The 21,630-nt window shown below is 45.9% G+C and overlaps 1 protein-coding gene across 5 annotated transcripts in view; it reads left to right on the forward strand.

Annotated features, from left to right (window-relative positions):
* GSE1 (Gse1 coiled-coil protein) overlaps window positions 1-21,368 on the forward strand; it is an 819,103-nt gene extending 797,735 nt beyond the window's left edge. For 4 of the 5 annotated variants that reach the window (XM_043980768.1, XM_043980766.1, XM_043980767.1 and 1 more), the window contains exons 10-17: window positions 4,224-4,822; window positions 7,329-7,441; window positions 9,113-9,383; window positions 11,247-11,360; window positions 13,020-13,382; window positions 16,863-17,144; window positions 19,204-19,307; window positions 20,499-21,368. In XM_043980768.1, the coding sequence (XP_043836703.1) occupies window positions 4,224-4,822; window positions 7,329-7,441; window positions 9,113-9,383; window positions 11,247-11,360; window positions 13,020-13,382; window positions 16,863-17,144; window positions 19,204-19,307; window positions 20,499-20,633 (1,981 nt within the window). In that variant the 3' untranslated portion in view covers window positions 20,634-21,368. The remainder of the gene's footprint in view (window positions 1-4,223; window positions 4,823-7,328; window positions 7,442-9,112; window positions 9,384-11,246; window positions 11,361-13,019; window positions 13,383-16,862; window positions 17,145-19,203; window positions 19,308-20,498) is intronic. The other variant, XM_043980770.1, reaches the window with a different exon arrangement.
* Window positions 21,369-21,630: the final 262 nt, after the last annotated feature.

Consider the following 21,630-nt stretch of genomic DNA (forward strand, 5'->3'; position numbering starts at 1 on the left):
GTCACCACAGCCCACCTGCCTGGTGCTCCTTCAGGGAGGAATGATTAAAATGTTGTTCAGTTGGGTCTGACTTTGGGCTTTTCATTTCTGCCATTTCCTTCACCTCATTTGACAGCTGAGGAACTTGAGGCAAACAGAGTAAAGTGACTTGCCTAGGGTCACATAGCTAATAAGTGTCTGAGGCCAGGTTTGAAATCAGGAAGATGAGTCTTCCTGACTCTAGGCTTGACAACTCTATGCACTGCTCCACCTACCTGCTCTTTATTAATAATTAGCATTCAGGTAGTACTTTACAAATATCTCACTTGATCTTCGCAACAACCCTGTGAGGTAGGTGCTGCTGTTATTGCCATTTCACAGATGGGGAAACTTGAGTCTGAGAGTGATTTGCCTTGGGTCTTATAGCTAATAAATGTCTAAGGCAGGATTCGAAATCAGATCTTAGGCCTGAAGGAAGACCTGTACTGTTGTCACCTGTTCCTGGGAATCTCCAGGTGGGTCTGGTTTGGGGAAGGTAGGAATGTGAGTTGGGGGTTCCTGATCTCAGTCAGCCTGAGTGAGGATGCTGTGTCTTCTCCTGCTCTTAGGGAATTCCTGGTAATTGATATTGAAGGCACTCGGATCTCACTACTTTTAATAGGCTTCATCATTCTCCAGCACTGCAGGTTTACAAAGCTTCCCCCCAAACAGCCCTAGGAGGGAGCCTAGGACCATGATTGTTGGCTTGGTTTTACTAAGGAGGAAGCGGCTGCAGAGATGATGTTTGGGGGGGGGGGGTCATGGGTTTCAGCTCTAGAGCGTAATCCCCGGGCACGGTGTGAGACTGCAGGTCCCCAGTTGTCACCCCCTCGCTCGCTCGCCTTGGCACCAGACTGCCTCTGTGATTCAGATTGCTGCTTTCCCGTCCTTGACTTTTACCGAGAGCTAAATTTACAGCTCCCATAGATGAGTGGGAACGCCGACCTTCCCTTTGGAAGCCTGGAGGTATAAAAGCTGGCGTCACATCCCACTGTAAGATGGCTGTTGAAGGGGAACGCACGTGGCCATTAGGAGCCCCGGGCTCTGAGGTTTGCCTCTGCTCACCAGCTCTGTGTGACCTTGCATAAATCACTTCTTTCCGAGACTCAGTTTCTTCATCTCTAAAACGAAGGGGGCGGAACACGATAATCTCTAAAGGCTGATTCCATCTTGGAAATAGTCTAAATCCAGCCAAAGGGGCCTCTGTATCTTTAAATCCGACCTGATTTGGTTATCAGTTCTTTCCACACACACCCCCACACCCCCCTTTTCTTCTTCCTTCAACCTTTTGGGCTGATTGGCAGGGCTTCTTTGCTCTGCTGCCGAGTGCTTGAACACGGCTGGCTCATCCAGTCAGCTCTGCCCCTGCATTCTATTGTTATTTTGGGGCAGCAAGGGGATTAGTTAAACTAATCAGGTATAATAGGAAGCGGATTTCAGGCCTGCCCAACGACGACAGATCCTCCCCCCCCTCCCAGCCTTCCACTCTTGCGGAATTATTTCATTCTCTCCCTCTGACAGCTCCTGAAAAGCTTAAAAAGAAAGTCGAGGTCACCTCTGCTACATGCACTGGAGAGATGAGGGCCCAGGCAGAGGTGGGGAGGGGAGACCTGGGCCTGACCGGACCCTCTAGTATCTTCCATATTTCTTTGATCCCCTGCCCCCACCCCAAATCCCCTCCCAGAGATGGATGCATACATAAGACTTGGATATGGAAACCTGTAACTCATCTGCTTATGAAGGAGCCCTTTGGCCCCTGGGGATGACTCACACTTGGAGGATTGAGATGTCAGCCTAGTTAATATCCATCCTCGGGGAGGAAACCTGTAGGCTTTCTTTGTCTCTTGATGGGGCTTTTCTCTGTCCCCCCTCCGGCCCTCCCCAACCAAGCCTTCCTTAAGAGATCCATTAAAGCCTCTCAGCTGGCCACTCTATCTTTTAATGGAAGCCCCTTGATAGGGAGCTGCCTGTCTAGGATACTAAGGCCTCTCCATCAGGACCAGTGCATGAGGGGAGGGCCTTCCATAGTAGGGAGAAGGAGAAGGAAGGGGCGCCACTCCTAAGCCTTGTGCAGTTCCCTTGGCATCCTGGATTCTGAGTTCAGCAATGATCTGAACTCAATGTTCTGACATGTGGAGGGCTTGTTCTCTGAGCCAGAAAACTGTTAAATGCTTGGCGCTGGTGCATGAAATATTTATTCTGCTAACGGGTTTTTATTCCTTGGCCGTTTACTTAAGAACAAACAGTTTCACGGTATCGTTCCCTTTTGTACTTGGGTGATCTAGAAGCTGGGTTTTATGTTTGTCTTCTTAACCCCAAGTCAGCTCAGAATCAAGGGAGGGAGGTGGCTTTTGTATCTGGCTCAAGGGCAGCTCTCCTTCACCAGACGCCTGGGCATTGGCCACCCAAGAGCCTGCAGGGGTGGGAGATGAGGATTGCCCCTTCTCATGCCTATCTAAGGATGCCTTGGGCAGAGATTGTCCTCACAACATGGAAATGAGGGTGCAGACAAACCTTGCTTCATATAATAGACTTGCCCCTGGAGGAGAGTAGTGTCACTCCAAAGTCTATGAATTGAGTCATTTCCAAATGATTTAATTTGGGGAGTGGGGAGGAGATGGCTATTTAAAAGATTCTTGTGGTGGATCACTTTGCAAATTGCAGAATTTTTATTAATGAAAGAGCTTCCTCCCTTCCTGATTTGTTTGTCATGTACATGGTAGTCCTCCTATTCTAAGTTTGCTTAAAACTGAACACAACCCTGTGGTAAGCAGATACCGCAACTGACCTCAGGTCAAGCTATCCTAACCTGGTAACCTGTCATCCAAAGAACACACTAAGTAGCTAAGGGCCTTTGAAAGGACATTTGAGGCAGCCAGGTGTAGGACGTAACTGGCATTTGTAGCCAGAAAGCCTCGGCCGAAGTGGGTTCTGGCCTGGACTCATGGTGTGTTTGGGTTTGCTTATCTGTAAAATGAGAATAGTGATATTTGCATCACTTGCCTCAAAAGGTTGTTTGTTAGAATCAGGTGAGATAATGTATATAAAACATTTCTAAGGAGTCCACATAAAAACATTCCCCTGGGGCCCGTCGCTTTGTGATGTTATTGCTGTTTGCTCAGCACCCACTGGGTGTCAGCAAAGCTAAAGAGGTATCCCATCCCAGGTACCTTTAACCCAGTAGACTCTGGGATCCCGAATGGTAATCGAATCATCACGTCCTTCTCAAACACTCTCTTCAGACCAGCAGTCTATAAGCAGGGCATTCAGCTACCAGCAGATGGAGACAAAAATGGACAATCATTGTTCTTTTTTCTACTCTCAGAGATTATAAGACTATAGAATTCCTCAGGGGTCATCTCATCCAGCCCCCATCATTTTACTGTTGAGGAAACTGAGGCCCACAGAGGTTAAGCAAGTGACTCAAAAGTCACATCAGGTAGTAATGATCAGAGACAGATTTGAACCCAGGCCCTCGGACTCCAGAGCCTACTTTGTTATGATGAGATGTTGCCTATGTTCTATAATCCTCAGAGGACTTCATAGTCTGTTCTCAGAACAAGTGAGGAAATAGATAGTTTACATTTTAATTTTGAGAAAAGAGAGGCCTAGCCACGGGAGATCACATGGGCCACAGATCAAAGGCATCCAAATTCATACTCAGAAAGCATCCTCATATTCCTTTGAGGTGCAGGTGTTATCATCCCTATGTTATAGGTTCTAAATGGTGACGTGACTTCTCCAAGGTCTCATTGTTAGGACTTAGGTTCAGATCTTCTGACACCAGGTTCTTGACTCTCAACAAGGCTCCAATTCCTTTCTAGAGAGATGGTTGAGAATGGGATCGTGTTGGGAAACTGTCATTGTGGGTTAATGGAAAGACCTCAATCCATGTTGGGAGTTGGGAAACACCTCTTTTGGCTAGTAATTAGCTACATGGTCTTAGGTAAGTCACTTTTTTTCCATGGACCTCTTCTCTCCTGTGTAAAAATAGGAAACTGGAGTTAGGTGATCATAAAAGTTTCTTTGAACTCCAAAACTCTAGATTCTGCCTCAGATTGTCAGGTGTTTCAGCAAACTCCCATGAGCTCCCATGAGCAGCCCAGGGAGGTAGGGTAGGTATGTGGGCGACGGTCAGGGTGTGTTTGATTTCTGCTCACAAAGTACTTACATTTCTGACGGGTCACTCTGTTCTCTCTCCCCAGACCGGGACCAAATCGCCATGAGCCAAGCAGCCGAGACCAGCCACAGCACTTTGGAGGGCCCCCGCCCCTCATCTCCCCCAAACCTCAGCACCATCCCATGCCAACCTCACTCTGGAATCCAGTAACCTTGATGGAAAACACCCTGGAGCCACGAAGGGTACAAGAAAACCATTCTCTCCATACCCACCCAGCTCCGTTTGAGCCCAGCCGACAAGCCATCCCCTTGGTTAAGGTAGAACGAGTTTTCTGCCCCGAGAAACTTGAAGAGGGCACTAGGAAGAGGGAGGCAAGCCTGGACAAATACCAGCCACTCAGGGAGCCTGGGCCATTGGAACACAGTGGGTTTGCTCATGGGCCCTTCTTGGCTGAACTGGAGAAGTCCACTCAGACCATCCTCAGCCAGCAGAGAGCGACTCTCCCCCAGCCCAGCCAGTTCCCTGATGTGAGCCTGCCCCCGAAGGCCAGCTCTCCATATCGGCCCCAGCTCCCCAGGGGCCCCGACCCCATGTATGTTTACGACGAGTTCTTACAACAGCATCGGAAACTGGTCAGCAAACTGGACCTGGAGGAGCGCAGGCGGCGGGAAGCCCAAGAAAAAGGTCAGTCCCCTTTCTAGCCAGCTCTCTCCCAGCCCTGCCCACACCCTTCACCTCCAATCCTGGTTTCAGGGACCCTTTAGCTCTGTGAGTTGGAAATAGGAACTCTAGCTGTTCCTCCAAGTCAGACTATTGAAAGACAAATGAGTGGACAAGAGAAGGATGGAGGGGAAAACACCTGGGATTCTAATAAGCCCCAGGTAGTGAGTTCGGATGGCTTCTCTGGAGCTAATTTACACCTTGGAGTAGACAGATGCCTGGGACCTTCCAGGCCCATCCTCTATGCAAATTGTATTGAAAGCCAAATCAAAGCCGATCTGTAAATCCTGTTCTCCAGACATGCAAAATTAATAAATGATGAAGGGAGGCTAATAAGATGGTTTAAAATATTAATAGGAGGTTCCAACAACCCTGGGGAGGGTCCTTGGAGCAGTGGGGGCTCCGGGCTGCCATGACAAACAGTAGGATCCCTGCAGTGGCGATAACCTTCCTTCCCAAACCCTGGCTGGCTGCCCGCCCCTCCCATCCAATTCTCACCACAGGGCTCAGTCCACATGTTCCCTTCTGCTCCTTCCTCAGGGTTGGGGGCCATCTTGGCCACTGTCTCTGTTTCCCCCCAAAGAGCCAAGAGGAACAGGTGAGCAGGAAGGAGCCCAGGCCTGGAGCCTCAGGGCCTTTGGGATATGCTCTGCTGGTAGCTGGCTGGGTGCACCTGCAGAGCAGGTCTGACCAGAAGGAAGCGGCCCTCTTGTCTTGGGCAGGCTGTCCCAGGGAGAAAGCCAGCTCACTGCCGTCATTGTTACTGGGACCTTGGCGTTCACTGCTCTCAAATGCGGAGAATTCTAGGGGAGGGAGCACTAGATTGGGAGACTTTGGACCTGGTCTGAATCCAGGTGCTTATACCTGTTAACCTCAGACCTTATGCAAGTGAAGCCAAGGAGCATTTACAAATGCGTCAGACACTGTGCTGAGTGCTAGGAATACCAATACCAGCAGAAAGAAAGGCAATCCTTGCCTTCAAGGAGTTTCCGTGTAAAAGGAAACTGAAAGGAGGCTGGGGTGGGGTGGGATGAGAAAGACCAGGAAAGGTACTCAGGGTGGAGGTGGGGTACAGGAAGTCCAGGGCAAAGCCCCAGAAGAATGACAAGTGGCCCACCTATTTCCCTCTTCCCCTACAAATGGAGATTCTGGGAGGAGCCACAGGGGTGGAGAGTCCTGAGCTTCCAGGATGGAAAGGGTCCTGGGGCAGGTGACCATTCTGGGATGGCAGATGGAGAGCTGGGGACCTCAGGTCATCAAGCTCAACTCATTTCATGGGCCTCAGAGAAGGAGACACTGAAGCCAGTAAGACCTTCGTAATGATCTGAAGGGTCAGTTCCTGCTGTAAACCCCAAGGTCCTTTGAGCAGATGTTTGTTTTGTTTCTAGACCCTAGAGAAGTAGAGGGGGGTCCAGGTTTGGAAGAAAGCTGTTGGGGCCAGGTTGAGGGATATTAGGAAGCAGGAGGATAGAGAAATAGACTGTAAGAGCTTGAAGGGACCAGCCAGATCCTCCAGCTGGCTTTGGACCCCGGGGTGAGGGAGTTGGATGTGGTGCATGGGGAGGCCCCAGAGCATCTTTTTTTGTGTCCCAGACCCCACTGTCAGTCTAGTACAGCCCATAATGTGAGGCATGATTTTAAATGCATAAAATACACGGGATCACGAAAGAAGACAATTATTGAAATACAGTGATCGAGTTTTTCTTTTTGTGCTTTTAACAAAACCCCAAGCTCCTGGACTCCGGGTAACATGCCTTCATGACATAGTAATATGCCTATAAAATATAACATGCATTATCCTCAATGAGGCAGTCATGAGAGATAGCAGAGAACCAACGCTCTGGGGGAACCAACCTTGAATTCTGCCTCTGCTGCCAAGCTGAATGGCCCTGGGCAAGTCACTGCCCTTATATGGGCTCCGTTTCCTCCTCTGTAAAATGAGGGAGTTGAACAGGCCCCGGCCAGTTCTGAACTTCTGTGATTCTGTAATTAGAGAATATAATTCCCTTTACACCAGGGCACACTGAATGTCAGCTGGGCCTTTTGAATCTTCTGATCGTAACCTAGATCATAACCAGCCAGATAGCTGTGGGTGAATTAGTTGGTACATCTGATCACACAACCCTCAATTCAGAGCCACTAAGAGTTCCTAGAAAACACACACACACACACGAGTTTGTTCCTTCCTGGTGTCCTCCCAGGCTTATATGGGACAACAGAGTAGAAAAACTGGCTGTATTTGAAATCAGAGGACCCAGGTTCAGCAGATTCCATCCTTGTCACTTCCTATCATGTGGCCTTGATCACTTAAATCTCTGTGGGCCTCAGTTTACCCATATGAAAAATCAAGAGCTTTGACCATATGAATTTCAAGGTCCTTTCCCCCTTTGTAGATTGATGACTCTATACCTGTAGGCAGGGAACACAGATGCCGGCCCTCGGTAAATTTTCACTCCTTGGTTGGTTACAGGCTACTACTATGACCTTGATGACTCTTATGATGAGAGTGATGAAGAAGAAGTCCGGGCCCACCTCCGATGCGTTGCCGAGCAGCCACCCCTCAAGCTGGATACTTCATCTGAGGTATCTTGGCTCCACTGTTCTCATTCCAGCGTCCCAGATGCTGGGTATATGCTCTTCCACCAGTTTGGCTAAGTTTTTCTGTCATCCCTCATAGACCTGTGAGCTTGGTAGCATTGGTCCACATGAAATCCAACTGACCACTAGAACCCCTGCCACCATTTCAGGGGCAGCACAGTGGAAGGAACCCTGGACATGGAATCCAAAGATGTGGCTCAGGATCCTGGCCCTCTGCCACTTCCTAGCCATGGACTGTGGTCCTCTTCCGCTCTGCTGAATGAGGGACGTGGATGTGATGAACTTCTACTATCATTTCTTTTTTGTTTTGTTTTGTTTTTGTGGACAATGAGGGTTAAGTGACTTTCCCAGGGTCACACAGCTAGTAAGTATCAAGAGCTAAGCAGAGGCTCCTCCAAGTTAGGAATTGTACAGTGTCATGTCCCATAGTTGTGTGATTTTGAGGGGAAAGCTGAGACTGAATTGACTGAAACTAGTCAATTCCTCTTGGTGCAGAAGAACACAGCCATGGAGTGCTTTGGACCAACATGGTGGATGTGACTTAGCAAGGCATGGGAGTAGAGGCTCACCCATGAAGTCTCATTCTGACACTGAGTAGTTGCCATCTCTCCCATGGCCGTGGCCTGCAGGAGCAGTCCTTTGGATCTCCAGCTAGTGGTCCTCCAAAGGCCAGGGCCCTGGGTAGACAACCCAATCTAATCCAGCAGGCATTTTGGAAGGGCCTACTATGTGCAGGGTGCTCTGCTGGGCAGTGCTGTACAAAGAAAAAACAAAACTAGCTGTGCCCTCAAGTAGCTTCTGTCCTTGGTGCATCAGGGTGAAAATGAGGAATGGTTTCCCACAGAAAGTGGCATGTAAGCTGATTCTAGAAGAGAACCCTCCCACATCATACCTCCCTTAGGAGGTAGCAATCCTTCCCCTATTACTTGATGTGTAATGAAGTTGGTCTGAGTTTCTCCCATAGGCTATAATCAAATTTTCTTGAGGAAACAATTTTTCCTCTCCTCACTCTCTGTCAATTATAGAGGGAGCCAGTAATGATATGGGCTTTAAACTATAATTCTGATGCTTACTAGCTTTTGTGCCTGTGGGCAAATCTCTTAAGAAAACTCTGAGTTTGGGCAGCTAGGTGTTGCAGCGGATAAAGAACCAGCCCTGGATTCAGGCGGACCTGAGTTCAAATTCGGCCTCAAACACTTGACACTTACTAGCTGTGTGATCCTGGGCAAGTCACTTAACCTTCCTTTACTCACCCCGGAAAAGAAAACTCTGAGCCACAGTTTCCTTATTAAGTAAATACGGGATTATCACGTACCGGTCACAGGGTGGTTGTGAATGAAGGCTTTTGTCAATCTTTAGGCATTATGGAAATATGAGCAGTTATCATCTCCCTCATCCTTTGCCTGGAGGGCAAATGACATTTTTTACAAATTGTTCACATATGCCTTTTTTTCCCCCTTCTGTCACTTGTGTTCTCCTGGGGCCTTTCCATGATCAGTCACCACATTTGTTGTTTGCTGATGCCTTTTGAAACATCTGTAAGGTACAGCACGATTTAGAGTGTTAAGAGTCATATGAGGTCAGATTGGAGGTCAAAAGCCCTATGTTGGTCTTTAACTGACGTTGTTTCCCTGTCTGGTCACCTCTCTCATTCAGAAGTTAGAATTCCTGCAGCTCTTTGGCCTGACCACCCGACAGCAGAAGGAGGAACTACTGACGCAAAAGAGGAGGAAGAGGCGCCGGATGCTGAGGGAGCGGAGTCCGTCTCCCCCAGCCGTTCAGAACAAGCGACAGACCCCTTCCCCCAGGCTTGCACTCTCCACTCGATACAGTCCCGACGAGATGAACAATAGCCCCAACTTTGAGGAGAAGAAGAGGTTCTTGACCATCTTCCACCTGACTCACATCAGTGCCGAGAAGAGAAAAGGTATAACTCAGAGGCCTTCCCTCTACACGGTGTCCATCTAAGTCATGGGGGTTGGCGATTCATTCTCTTGTCCAGTGGGATGAGATGAGACCAACCCAAAGGAATCGCTTCTCTTGAGCAGGCCATTTGGGCATTGCCGACGTACAAGTTCTAAGTTCATCCTAGCTCCTAGGCGGGCATATATTCCTATATCGTCCCAGACTACCTCTCTTTATAAAGCTCTCCAGCAAGGTAATCCTGTCCAACTCTCAACTTGATACCAATCCTCAATCTTGAATCCTTTTCTCTTTTTCCTCCTTGGTGGAGGTGGAGGAGAGCTGATCATCTTGATAGGTGGCTGTTGTCCCAGCTGCCCATGTCAAGTCCCAAGAGGTAAACTTGTTAGGGTGTCCTGCTCTCCTTAGGAGAATGAACGAAAGCCCCTTCGAACCAGCCTTTCAGTAAGCAGATCCGTCCCATTGTGCTCAGCACACGCAGTCAAGCTTCCTTTTCCTGCTTGGCTCCATCAGGCTGGGCTGTTTTCCTTCTTGATGCATCCTCTTGGCTTGTTTCAATGGCTTTTGTTTTCTGAGGGGCAAGATAAGGAGATAATTATGGGTTGCTGGCAAAGCCTATGGACACCCAGCTATTACTGTGCAGAAACAGAACCCTCGCATTTCTGGGATTGTGCCAGGGGAGGCGAACACCATCAGCTTGACCCTCCACCTCTCCCACTACAACCAGGGAGCCAGAGAAAGCAAGTCTCCTACTTGACCCTGAGACATGATGGGTTTTGACATATCAGGTTAGTGGCTAAGGAATGCGGCCAAACAGTTGTTCCTGCAGTCAGTGCAGTACAGAGGTCCACGTTAGACACATTCATGGGCTGCAGGCCAGCCTCGCTTTGTGCATATTCATTTAGCCCTATTTTTGGTTCCTTCCTGTATTCAGTTTGCTTAGTCCAATAATATCTCTGAAAGAAATCACAAGAAGGAGGGAAAAAAAATACCCAACCTTCAAAAATCCCTGTGGATCAATCGAGAATTCATTTTCATAACTGTGGGCTTGGTTCTTTTTTTAATCAGTAGGCAGGATTTCCCTTCTTTCCTTGAAGGAATAGCAATTCATCTGTTGAATCATCAACTCTTAAAGCTAGCAGGGACCTCAGGGATCTGCTATCAGCGCCCATCAGTAATAACTCCCACTGCCTTTCATTTTGTCCAGAGAAGGCAGTCTCTCTTTTAGCTGTGTTTAGTCCCGCTGCCTTACGGGAGTGGGGTGGCTGCTGGTAGGGCTCTGCAAGTTTGGTGATGTCAGAATTCCCAATGAGGTGGTGGAGAGAGTCAATCAGTCTGGATCAGTATGCTCTCAGGTGCGCCCTCGAAGGGCATGGGAGTGGAATTTTGTTTTGGGTGGTTGTGCAGGAAAACATGCACCCAGGCACAAATAGTGCCTGCTAGAGTGAGGGCTGATCTTCTTCCCTGTGATGGGGCCAAAGTCTTGCCAATGGAAACGCATCTTCAGTATCTTTATGTAAATCCTCACATAGATGTTCTTGGATTTAGCATTTGCTAAGTCAGTGCACATTTCCTGGAAGGCTTCTAACATACAAGTCTGGGTCACAGAAGCAGAGAAGAGCAAGACTAGCAATCAGTCAAGAATTCAATTCTTATTACCTTTGCGGCAGTAGGTTCCTCTCAGTTGGGGGTCCCTGTGCATTAAACACAAACCTGACAAACGATGTTTGGTTTGGTTTTTTCTTTCTCTTTTTTTCCTTGGCTTCCTGGTCTTGGAAAGCGGATCATGGCCTAGGGCTATGAATCCGACTTTTCCTCTCCTATATGATGCAACAATCTCGTTAATCCCAGGCTGCTTTTCTCACAGACAAAGAGAAACTTGTTGAAATGCTCCATGCAATGAAACAGAAGACAATGTCGGCAGCAGTGACAGACTCAGTGAAAAATGCTTCGAGGGACAGTCCCATTATCTCCCTGAGCGGTAAGGGGCAGGGCCGGGGAAGGGCAGCCAGAGCTGCCCGCAGGATGTGTGGATTGGCACACTGCCCTGGGCCCCTTCTTCATCTTGACTCCTACCTCCATAAGGATGGGACCGCATTCTGTCCCTACAAAGGTCCTATTGTCTAAAAGAGCAGGGAAGAGTCTTCCCTGTCTCTATAAGTGATACAGACACCAAAGGTCGAGGACATTTGACTGGGTCATTGTCAAGAGAAATGAGGGGCCTTTCAGAGTTTAAGAAGTGAGGACTTTGTGTCCTAGAATGAGGGGCCCATCCACAGTCCTTTTTGATTTAGACCAAACATATAATGCACAAAGGTCTACCTTTTCTTGGATCAGTTGTGATCCCATCTAAAGCCATTAGTGAACCTTTAGGTTGGCCTATTGTGCATCAGTGAATACCACTGGAGCCCATGTAGTAGTTTTCTACTGTTTAATCTTTTCAGCCAAAAAAAAAAAGTGGGGGAGGTGTCTGGATTAGTCTCCTCTTTGCCTGCTATGCACCTGGCCTCTTCTACGTGGATACTTTGGCTCTGCTCTTCTAGTCTAGAGTGCTGGGGGCCTCCAGTGTTTGATTTCTCTTCTCTTCTCTTCTCTTCTCTTCTCTTCTCTTCTCTTCTCTTCTCTTCTCTTCTCTTCTCTTCTCTTCTCTTCTCTTCTCTTCTCTTCTCTTCTCTTCTCTTCTCTTCCCTTGTCTTCTCTTCTCTTCCCTTGTCTTCTCTTCTCTTCCCTTGTCTTCTCTTCTCTTCCCTTGTCTTCTCTTCTCTTCCCTTGTCTTCTCTTCTCTTCCCTTGTCTTCTCTTCCCTTCCCTTGTCTTCTCTTCCCTTCCCTTGTCTTCCCTTCCCTTGTCTTCCCTTGTCTTCCCTTCCCTTCCCTTGTCTTCCCTTCCCTTGTCTTCCCTTGTCTTCCCTTCCCTTGTCTTCCCTTGTCTTCCCTTCCCTTGTCTTCCCTTCCCTTGTCTTCCCTTGTCTTCCCTTCCCTTGTCTTCCCTTGTCTTCCCTTGTCTTCCCTTCCCTTCCCTTGTCTTCCCTTCCCTTCCCTTCCCTTCCCTTGTCTTCCCTTCCCTTCCCTTGTCTTCCCTTGTCTTCCCTTGTCTTCCCTTGTCTTCCCTTGTCTTCCCTTCCCTTCCCTTCCCTTCCCTTCCCTTCCCTTCCCTTCCCTTCCCTTCCCTTCCCTTCCCTTCCCTTCCCTTCATTGCTTCACTCACCTTTTACTTCTGCCAGTGGGAGCAGGTCACCTCACCATACACTTTGGTCCTGATGCCCCTCCTTCTGTCTCTCATGTCGTCTTTCTTGGCCAATCTGAATAAACGGTCTCCCATTTTCCAGGCCATAATGTACCCCCATGCATCCTTCAGACTCCTTTCTTCCTAGAAGTCTGGCCTAAGACATAGATTAATACCTCCCAAAATGGACTCGGTGCTGCTAAATAAACATTCAGCGTCTTCAGTTGAGCTGTTGTCCTCCATGATCTGCTTCATTTCCACCTCCAAGTGTTCCCTCTGAGTAGCCCCCTGGGAGACTGTTCTCTAGAATGCGTAACCTCCTTGGAACTGAGCACCAACCAAAATGTTTGGGGCTTTGTACGGTGCATTGCTCCTATAGGTGCTTCATGATTTTTAAAAATTTTTGTTTCTAAAAGAGCCACCAATGCAGCAAGTCCCTGCAGATGCAGATAAACCCGTCAGTACTGCAGCCTCCTCATCTGATACCCCGAAACCCCCAGAGCCTGGAAGACTCGAACAACTCAGACCCCAGGAGCTTCAGAGAGTTGGGGATCCAGCCTCAGAGAAGGCCAGAATGAGTGAAACCCACGGTGGGAAGAAGAGTCTGAGCATGCTCCATTATGTCCGGGGCTCCTTGTCCAAGGACATCCCCATCCCATTGTCTCACAGTGTGAATGGCAAAAGCAAACCCTGGGAGGCCTTTGTGGCAGAAGAGTTTGCACATCAGTTTCATGAGTCTGTGTTGCAGTCCACCCAGAAGGCCTTGCAGAAACATAAAGGTAATGGGGACTAACACCACTTGGCAAAAGGTGGAACTGCTCTGCTCTCTCTTTGTGACTGTCCTAGCTAGTGCTTATACAGCAATAAACCACTTTGATGCAGGTTCTAGAAAACTTTGGCAAACCCTATCACTTGAGCCCTTTAATGCTTTCACTGAACTGACTACTCACTGATCTTCCCAGTGAGGCAAATATTATTGCCACTTAGCAGATGCGGACTTAGAGGTATATAAAAGGTGACTTTCACCTGGACTAGTAGATGCAGGCACTGGAGCCAACCCTCAGTCCAGATTTCTGTCCATTAGACTAGGGACATGGGGATCTAATTATCATCTAGTGATGGCCTGGCTATCCCATGGCATGGAGAGCCTCTAAAAATTTTGATGTTAGAACAACTGAGGTTAGCTCAATGGAAGAGCTGAGAAATGTGTCAATCTCCTTGTTCAGTTTTTCTTACTGTGAAATAACTGAGTTGGGTAGTAATTTTTCAAAAGCTTAATCTGATTTGAGAAAAAAAACCTTGATGATCTAGTTCCAGAAGTAAACTTCAAGAAACTCCTGGAGCAAAAAATTCCTATCTCTGGGACAAAGATATGAAGAGTTAGGAAAGAGACACCCAAGAAAGCAAAGGAAAACAGATTGACTCTAGGGTCATTGAATTACACAGAGACCTAGTACGGGGAGGGAACTTTCATCCAACTCCCTCATTTTTCAGATGAGGAAACTGAGGCTCAGTAACTTACTCAAATGACAGCCTGTATTCTAGCCCCAAATCCAATGGTCTTTTCAATGCACTGAGATGATCTTTTGGAATGATTGAGTGTTGGGGGAAGGGGCAAGCTTTTTCCAATGGGTTAGCATGAGGATGCTAGAGAAAATCATTTTTCTCATGGTTTGGTCTCAATTAAGTGGTGGCAGTTTGTAATCATCCCTTGATCACAACCTTACCTAGTAAGAAAAATGAATTTCCCACCTTAGAAGCGCTTGTGTCCCAACCAGTCCAACTCATGGTCTGTCAACTGAACTACATGCAAAGCCGCCTTCCATTTAGGTAAAATTTACTAAAGCTTGTATTCTCCTGGGCTGCTGCCTTCATAAACCCTAGGTTTCCCTCCATGCTACTCTAGGCCATTGAAAGAAGGACTTTAACAGGAGGGATCTATGTGTGGCCTTCACTCCTACAGGTTTTCTTATCTGGAAAATGAGATTGGATGGTCCTTAAATGTCTCTTTTTTCTAAAATTCTTTACTTCTCATCCTTTTCCCCATCCCACCTGCCCAAAGCACAGACTCCCACTAATAATAACCCAGGATCTTCCTTCCTTTCTTTCCCACTCCCATACTTTATTCCCTTTTCCTTGGGGCTAGACCTTCCCGCTCATCCAAGATGACAGCTAATCCCATAATTCACTCTGCTAATATGTTAATAGAAGATTTTGTTTCAGCTCCTTGGAGCCCTCTGTTTCCTAACCTACATGACATGGGCTTTCTATACAGGGAACCTATTGTTTGGTGAATCTTTTGTGTTCTCTTGCCTTGGCCATAAACAGAAGCTACTTGACTTGGAATCTAGAGAAACCTGAGTTTGAATCCCATCTATTATATTCATATGTTGTATAACTAGGTAAATTATTTAACTATTCTTGGGTCTCACTTTCCTCATCTGTAAAGTGGGGGCAATAGCCATCGTTCTTATCTCATTGTTGTGAGAATCCAATGACATAAAAAATTTACATTGCTTTGTAAAGGGCTAGATAAATGCCAGCTATTGGTATTATAAATTAAAGAGACTTTTATTAGTGGATGAACCAGTGCAGATGGGAATAAAATCTCTGGCATCGATTTAAAAAAAATTAATATATAAAAAATGAAATCCTTCAAAATTTGGGTTTTTTTATTACAAGTACAAATGTTTGTATTAAGGATTTTGTCCTCAGATGGTTCTTCCCTTTTAAAAGGTTACTAACGGGGCAGCTAGGTGGCGCAGTGGATAGAGCACCAGCCCTGGAGTCAGGAGTATCTGGGTTCAAATCCAGCCTCAGACACTTAACACTTATTAGCTGTGTGACCCTGGGCAAGTCACTTAACCCCAATTGCCTCACAAAAAAAAAAAAAAAAGGTTACTAACTCTTGGTCTAATTGAAAAGGAGAGGGGCGGCTAGGTGGTGCAGTGGATAAAGCACTTGACACTTACTAGCTGTGTGACCCCGGGCAAGTCACTTAACCCCCATTGCCCCGCAAAAATAAACAAACAAACAAAAAAAAAAAAACAGAAAAGGAGGGGGAAAGTTTGCCCACTTTCCTCACCCCCCAACCCCTGCCCCAGTCTATGTCACAGACAAATGAGTTTTTTTGAATTGCTTTGAAACCTTGAAACCACAGTCGTCTTTTCTCCCTTCTGGCCATCCTTCCTCACATTGTTCTGTGATACACTGAACATGGATTTTCTCCTTCACTAGGGTGCCAAATCATTTCCAATATTATGGCTTTTTGGGTTAGGTCTTTAGTTGGGTGTCCCCAAAGATTCCATTCTTTCCTTTTCCCCATGATAGCCTGCAGTGTGTTTTTCAAGGCTGTGCAAATCTGCTTAGTGAATGAAAAGCCTACATGTTTCTGGCCTCCTTTCTCAGAGGCCATTCAGGAGGAAGACGGGAATATAAATGAATAACTGAAACCACCACCTTTGGAGGCTGGCTGGGGCTCTCTTACCCCCCAAATGTGAACCTTTGGCAGAGCTGTCTTAATACGTCAGCCCTGACCCACCAAATTTAGCGATTTGCTGACTAGCACCTATGAAAACAAGCTCTCATCCCTGGATGTCATGATTCTTGATGAACCTAAAACTTAGGTCTTGATTTTGGAGTTAGGAGAAGGCAGGTGAGCACATTGAACATGCCCTCCCCTGAGTCAGATGCTGCCGACATCATCCCATAACTGTAATCACCACTATGAAATCCTTGCCCCTCTAATGTTGGTAGCGTGCTTTACATATGGGATCTCATTTGAGCCTCTCCACAACACTGGCGGAGGTTGGTACAGTAGGTAGGAGTGAGTATGAGAGAGATTATCCCAGCTTTACAAAGGTGTCAGCTCTGAAGAACTTAAGTGACTGAGGACTGGTCACCCAAAGTTGAACTGGCACCTCTGAGAACTCTCCAAGTCCGGTGTGCTTCTCATAGCTCTGCCGTGCTGCCTCTTCACAGGTTAAGTGAAAGGACAAGACCCACTGTCGGAAGGATGTGGCCTTTTGGTTGTTGGGATGCCTTTGTGTCTGATTCCCCTTTGATCTCCCCCTTCCCCCTGGGAAATAGTGTAGGCAGTGGGGAAGGATCCAGCCTTATCTTTGGCCTTAGCATCCAGCAAAGCTAATTGGCCCTTCTTCGGACCTGACTTTGGCTTCGTTAGCACACTGAGTGCCGAGCAGAGAACCCTAGTCATCAGCAGGTGCTAAGGTATGTGGCTTTTTGTCTCTGTGTTCCAGGAAGTACGACCTTGCTCTCTGCTGAGCAGAATCATAAAGTTGACGCCTCCGTCCACTATAACATTCCTGAGTTACAGTCCTCCAGCCGGGTGTCTATGCCTCAACACAATGGGCAGCAGGAGACCTCATCTGTGAGGAAGGGTCCCATCTCCCAGGAGCTGGACAGAGACTCGGAGGAGGAAGACAGAGATGAAGATGAAGATGAAGAGGAGGAAGAAGCCCCCAGACCCAAGTGGCAAGGGATTGAGGCCATCTTTGAAGCTTACCAGGAACATATAGAAGGTCAGTACATAGGATAATTTAAAATATAACAAACCGTTTGAGGATTCCATTGTACATTTGAGTATGCCAGTAAATTATAATATTGGTGGTAATAATACCTGACAATTATATAATGCTTCATAGCTATAAAACATTGTGTGTATAATTGTCAGGTATTATTACCACCAATATTATTTTTTATTTTGTATATATATCACATATATGTGTGTGTGTGTGTGTGTGTGTGCATCATATTTAGTGGCAGTGACCCAGGGAGGTAGGTCAGATAATGCAAACATTTCCTAGGTCAGGAAGCCAGTGCCCAGAGGGACTATATAACTCGTCTGTGGTCATAGAACTAATAGTGGTGCAGCTGGGATAGAGCGGCTCTTTGAGCTGCCCATTCAGGGCTCTTACAACTATTCTGTTCTTCTCAGTGGATGGCTAGCTTTCTAATGACAAAACTGGACCCAAATACCAGAAGTCATCTACAGTACCACCATCTTTTATTTCTAGGGTGCAGCGAATGATTCCTGACTGATCTTTGTCCAGAAGTTATTCTGTGTATTTATTCACATTTAGTTCATGTCAAAGCCTTTACAAGAGAATCATGGAGAAGTCCCAAATAAAGGTGGATCCTGCTAACCAGCTGGATCTGACAATGCCAAACAACCTGCAGGGGGGGCTTCTAAATATAGTCCTAATCATATGCAACCTGTGTTTTGGAAAGTGACCTGGGGTTTAACTTCAACCCTAGATAACCCTGTCTACCAGGGGGACCATCAGTACCTTATACCTAAGGGGGCCATGTGTGTTTCCTTCCAGGGTTGGCATCCTTTTCACCGGTACTGATGAACACCTACCTATACTTAGATAATCTCCAACATCCCTTCTAGCCAGAAAGTTCTGTGGCACCCACACCTCCTCTTGCCAAGTAGATCATGTGATATTAACCACTGAAATACTTTTGGGTTTTTTTTTTTCCACTGAAATACATCTGGCTACCAATTCCCAAGTCCACAGAGAGTGCAAGGTCAGGCTAGACCATCCTTCTAAGCCCACCTCGCCCTCTCATTTTATAAAGAAGAAAACGAAGGGTTACATGCCCAAATTCACATAGTTATTAGCTAATGGCAAAATTAGGATTAGAACCTAGGGCTTCTGATGCCCAACCTTATGATTACTAGCTGTGTGACCCTGGGCAAGTCACTTAACCCCCATTGCCCTGCAAAAATAAACAAACAAAAAAAACAAACAGAAAAGGATTACAACCTGTCATTTTGAATCAGGCCCAGAGAGTCTGATGTAGATAGAGTTTATCATGCATTTTTTAAGGGTGTCATTACTGTTGGGTTGATTAAAACCTGCTCATTCTTCCTAAATGAATATCAATAGACTAACCAGATCAGAATGGACAGTTTCTTGGTTTTCTTTTTTTTTTTTTTCCCTAGGTATAGGACAAGTATTTGTTTCCTCCACACAAAATAAATTGCTTAAGAAACAAAAGACTAAGTACACATAGACAAAGACTTTAAAGTATGATTCCATAACCCATACTCTATGAGGATGTTGATACTTAGAACAGGGAGCACTTGGTGGGTCTCTTGAAAGGTATTCTACCTTTTTTTTGTTTTGTTTTGTTTTGTTTTTTTTAGTGAGGCAATTGGGGTTAAGTGACTTGCCCAGGGTCACACAGCTAGTAAGTGTTAAGTGTCTGAGGCCGGATTTGAACTCAGGAACTCCTGACTTCAAGGCCGGTGCTCTATCCACTGCGCCACCTAGCTGCCCCCGAAAGGTATTCTACCTTTACTTCAGCTCTACACTGTCCAAATGATTCCCTCATGGTCCTTGTCTCCTGGCTATTCAGGCCTTGGACCTTTGTGATCATTTTCTCTTAGAAGGTTGTCCTTGTAGAAACTTTCTTGTCGACAGTCCCTTTTTCCAATTAAAGCTGAGCGCCCTGCTTTTTCTTTTGGTATTTGAGCAATGCTGGTGTTTGGCTGAGCAGAACCTGAAAATAAGCTGCTCATTTGGGTCACTTGCTGGCAATAGTTGAAATCGGTCTTTTGCCTTCTTATAGAACAAAACCTGGAACGACACGTGTTGCAGACGCAGTGCAGACGTCTGGAAGCCCAGCACTACAGCCTCAGTCTGACAGCAGAGCAGCTCTCACACAGCATGGCGGTAAGTGCCCAGGCCCAGTGTGCACGAGGACTCTCCTAGTTCCCACTTATTTCTATCACACATTAACATTTTAGGAACACTCATTACCCATGTAATACCCCCGTGTCAAGTAATAGAAGGGACTATATCATCTATAAGGCCCCTTCTAATTCTAAATTCTATGGTACAAGGGTTTTGTTGAAAGGAAAGACTACAGGGCAGTTGGGTGGCGCAGTGGATAAAGCACCGGCTCTGTATTCAGGAAGACCTGAGTTCAAATCCAGCCTCAGACACTTGACACTAGCTGTGTGACCCTGGGCAAGTCACTTAACCCTCATTGCCCCACCAAAAAAAAAGAAAGAAAGAAAGCCTACATCACCCTTCCCTTACATAACCTATTAACAATTTGAAAAGAGAAATTAAAATTATCTTTACGATCTCCATTTTACCCTACCCTTTGACCCATAGATTGCACTGCTAGATATGATACTCTAATGAAGTTAAAGAAAGATCCCATGTGTAGAAAAATAGTCATTCCAGTGCTTTTTGTGACATTTCATTCATTAGGGAACAGTTAGACATACTGTGCTACATGAATGCAATGGAATACAATAATAAATGACAAATTCAAAAGAAATTTGAGAAAGTTTACATAAACTGATGCAGAGGGCAGTACACACACTGACTACAACCATAACCAGAAAAAAAATAAAAATGATTGACCATTTTGCCTGCCCTGTATTACTTGAGGGATACTGCTTACCAGCCCCAGTGAGTGAAACAAAAGAAATGGAAATTATGGGCCCTGCTTTCTTGGAAAAGGAAGTAGATAAATGAAACAACATAGGAATTCTTACTCATTAAACCAGGGACAATCGGATATAAGGTAGTTTTCATTCACTCATCCCTTCTACAAATATTTACTCATCAACTTTACAACAAACAATATATAGAGTGTTGAGTGACTCAGTGGTAGAAGGGGGCACAGTAAAGGAGTATTGGGGATTTTGACTGAAGGTGGTGGTGGTAGTAAGGACAAATATAATGAGGGTTTTATATTTGGACAAATGTAGAGCTTTTGTTACCTGGTTTGGTTGGCACATGCTTTGACTATTGAATTGGCATTGGCACTGTAGAAAGGAACTGCAGAGTTTTGCTTACAGTATTGAAGAAGTTGTCTTGACAGCAGATTTCTTCTTTTTTCACCAACAGGAATTAAGGAGCCAGAAACAGAAGATTGTGTCAGAAAGGGAGCGACTTCAGGCAGAACTGGATCACTTACGAAAGTGCCTTGCGTTGCCTGCAATGCAGTGGTCTAGGGGTTACTTCAAGGGATATCCCAGGTGACGTTCCCTTGTACTAGGCCGAACATATAGTATAGAAATATTATCTATTTTATTACCTTGAATATTTAATATTTTTCACTGGGAGGTTTGAAGCTTAAAAAAAAAAAAAGAAAAAAGAAAAAGAAATTGAGAATGTGCCATGCATGAAGCTAAAGGATTCTGGGATCCAGGAAAAAAACTTAAATCTTGACTTCAATGCAATCGAATCACCTTTGTAATTCTGCAAGCAACCCATTTAGGAAGCCCATAGCTTTTGTTTTCTTTTCAAGTTGGGTTTGTTCTCTCCCCCCGCCCTTTATTGTTTTGGCTTTTATATATACATATATAAATATATATATATATAAGATGAAGATGAAGTTTCCATTACCAACACTAAAACCCATTCAGTGTCCCAGGAGTGCCCATCTGCACTTGACTGGATCAAACCAATTCTGTATTCCTTCTGTTACCATATTAGTACTAAAGAACTGTGTTTCTGCTTGGTGAGGATGGGCTTGGCCCTCGATCTACCCCACAAGTGTATGGCTTTCTTCGGTTGGAGAGGAGATTGGGTGCATTGTAAGTGACAGGATTGTTCATTTCAATTACTCCAGTAATTATCTTCAGAGCATCATGTCCTGGGAGCAAACAAAGCCACAGTACTTGAGAACTTTCCCTAAGGCTTTCCCACTGGAAATGCACTTATTATCTAAAAATAAAATGAATAAACAAATGGAAGGTACCTTTTTATTATGGGGCGGGGAGGGGGGGGGTGAATTGTACAGAACTACACACATACACACACACACACACACACACACGCCCACAACATTGTGTTACTGCAGTGGGTTATGTTTTCATACAAACACAAATTTTGAGAGAAAAAAAAGTCAAAAAGGTGCTTCGGCCTTGTACTGTGTATATATATTAAAAAAACAAAGTTTTGTATGTTTTTATTACTTTAATTATTGTTATAAAAAGCCTGCCATTTTTAATATGTGGTTTTGGGGGGGGGGTTG

This window comes from Dromiciops gliroides, chromosome 2, assembly GCF_019393635.1.
Source record: "Dromiciops gliroides isolate mDroGli1 chromosome 2, mDroGli1.pri, whole genome shotgun sequence".
NCBI lineage: Eukaryota > Metazoa > Chordata > Mammalia > Microbiotheria > Microbiotheriidae > Dromiciops > Dromiciops gliroides.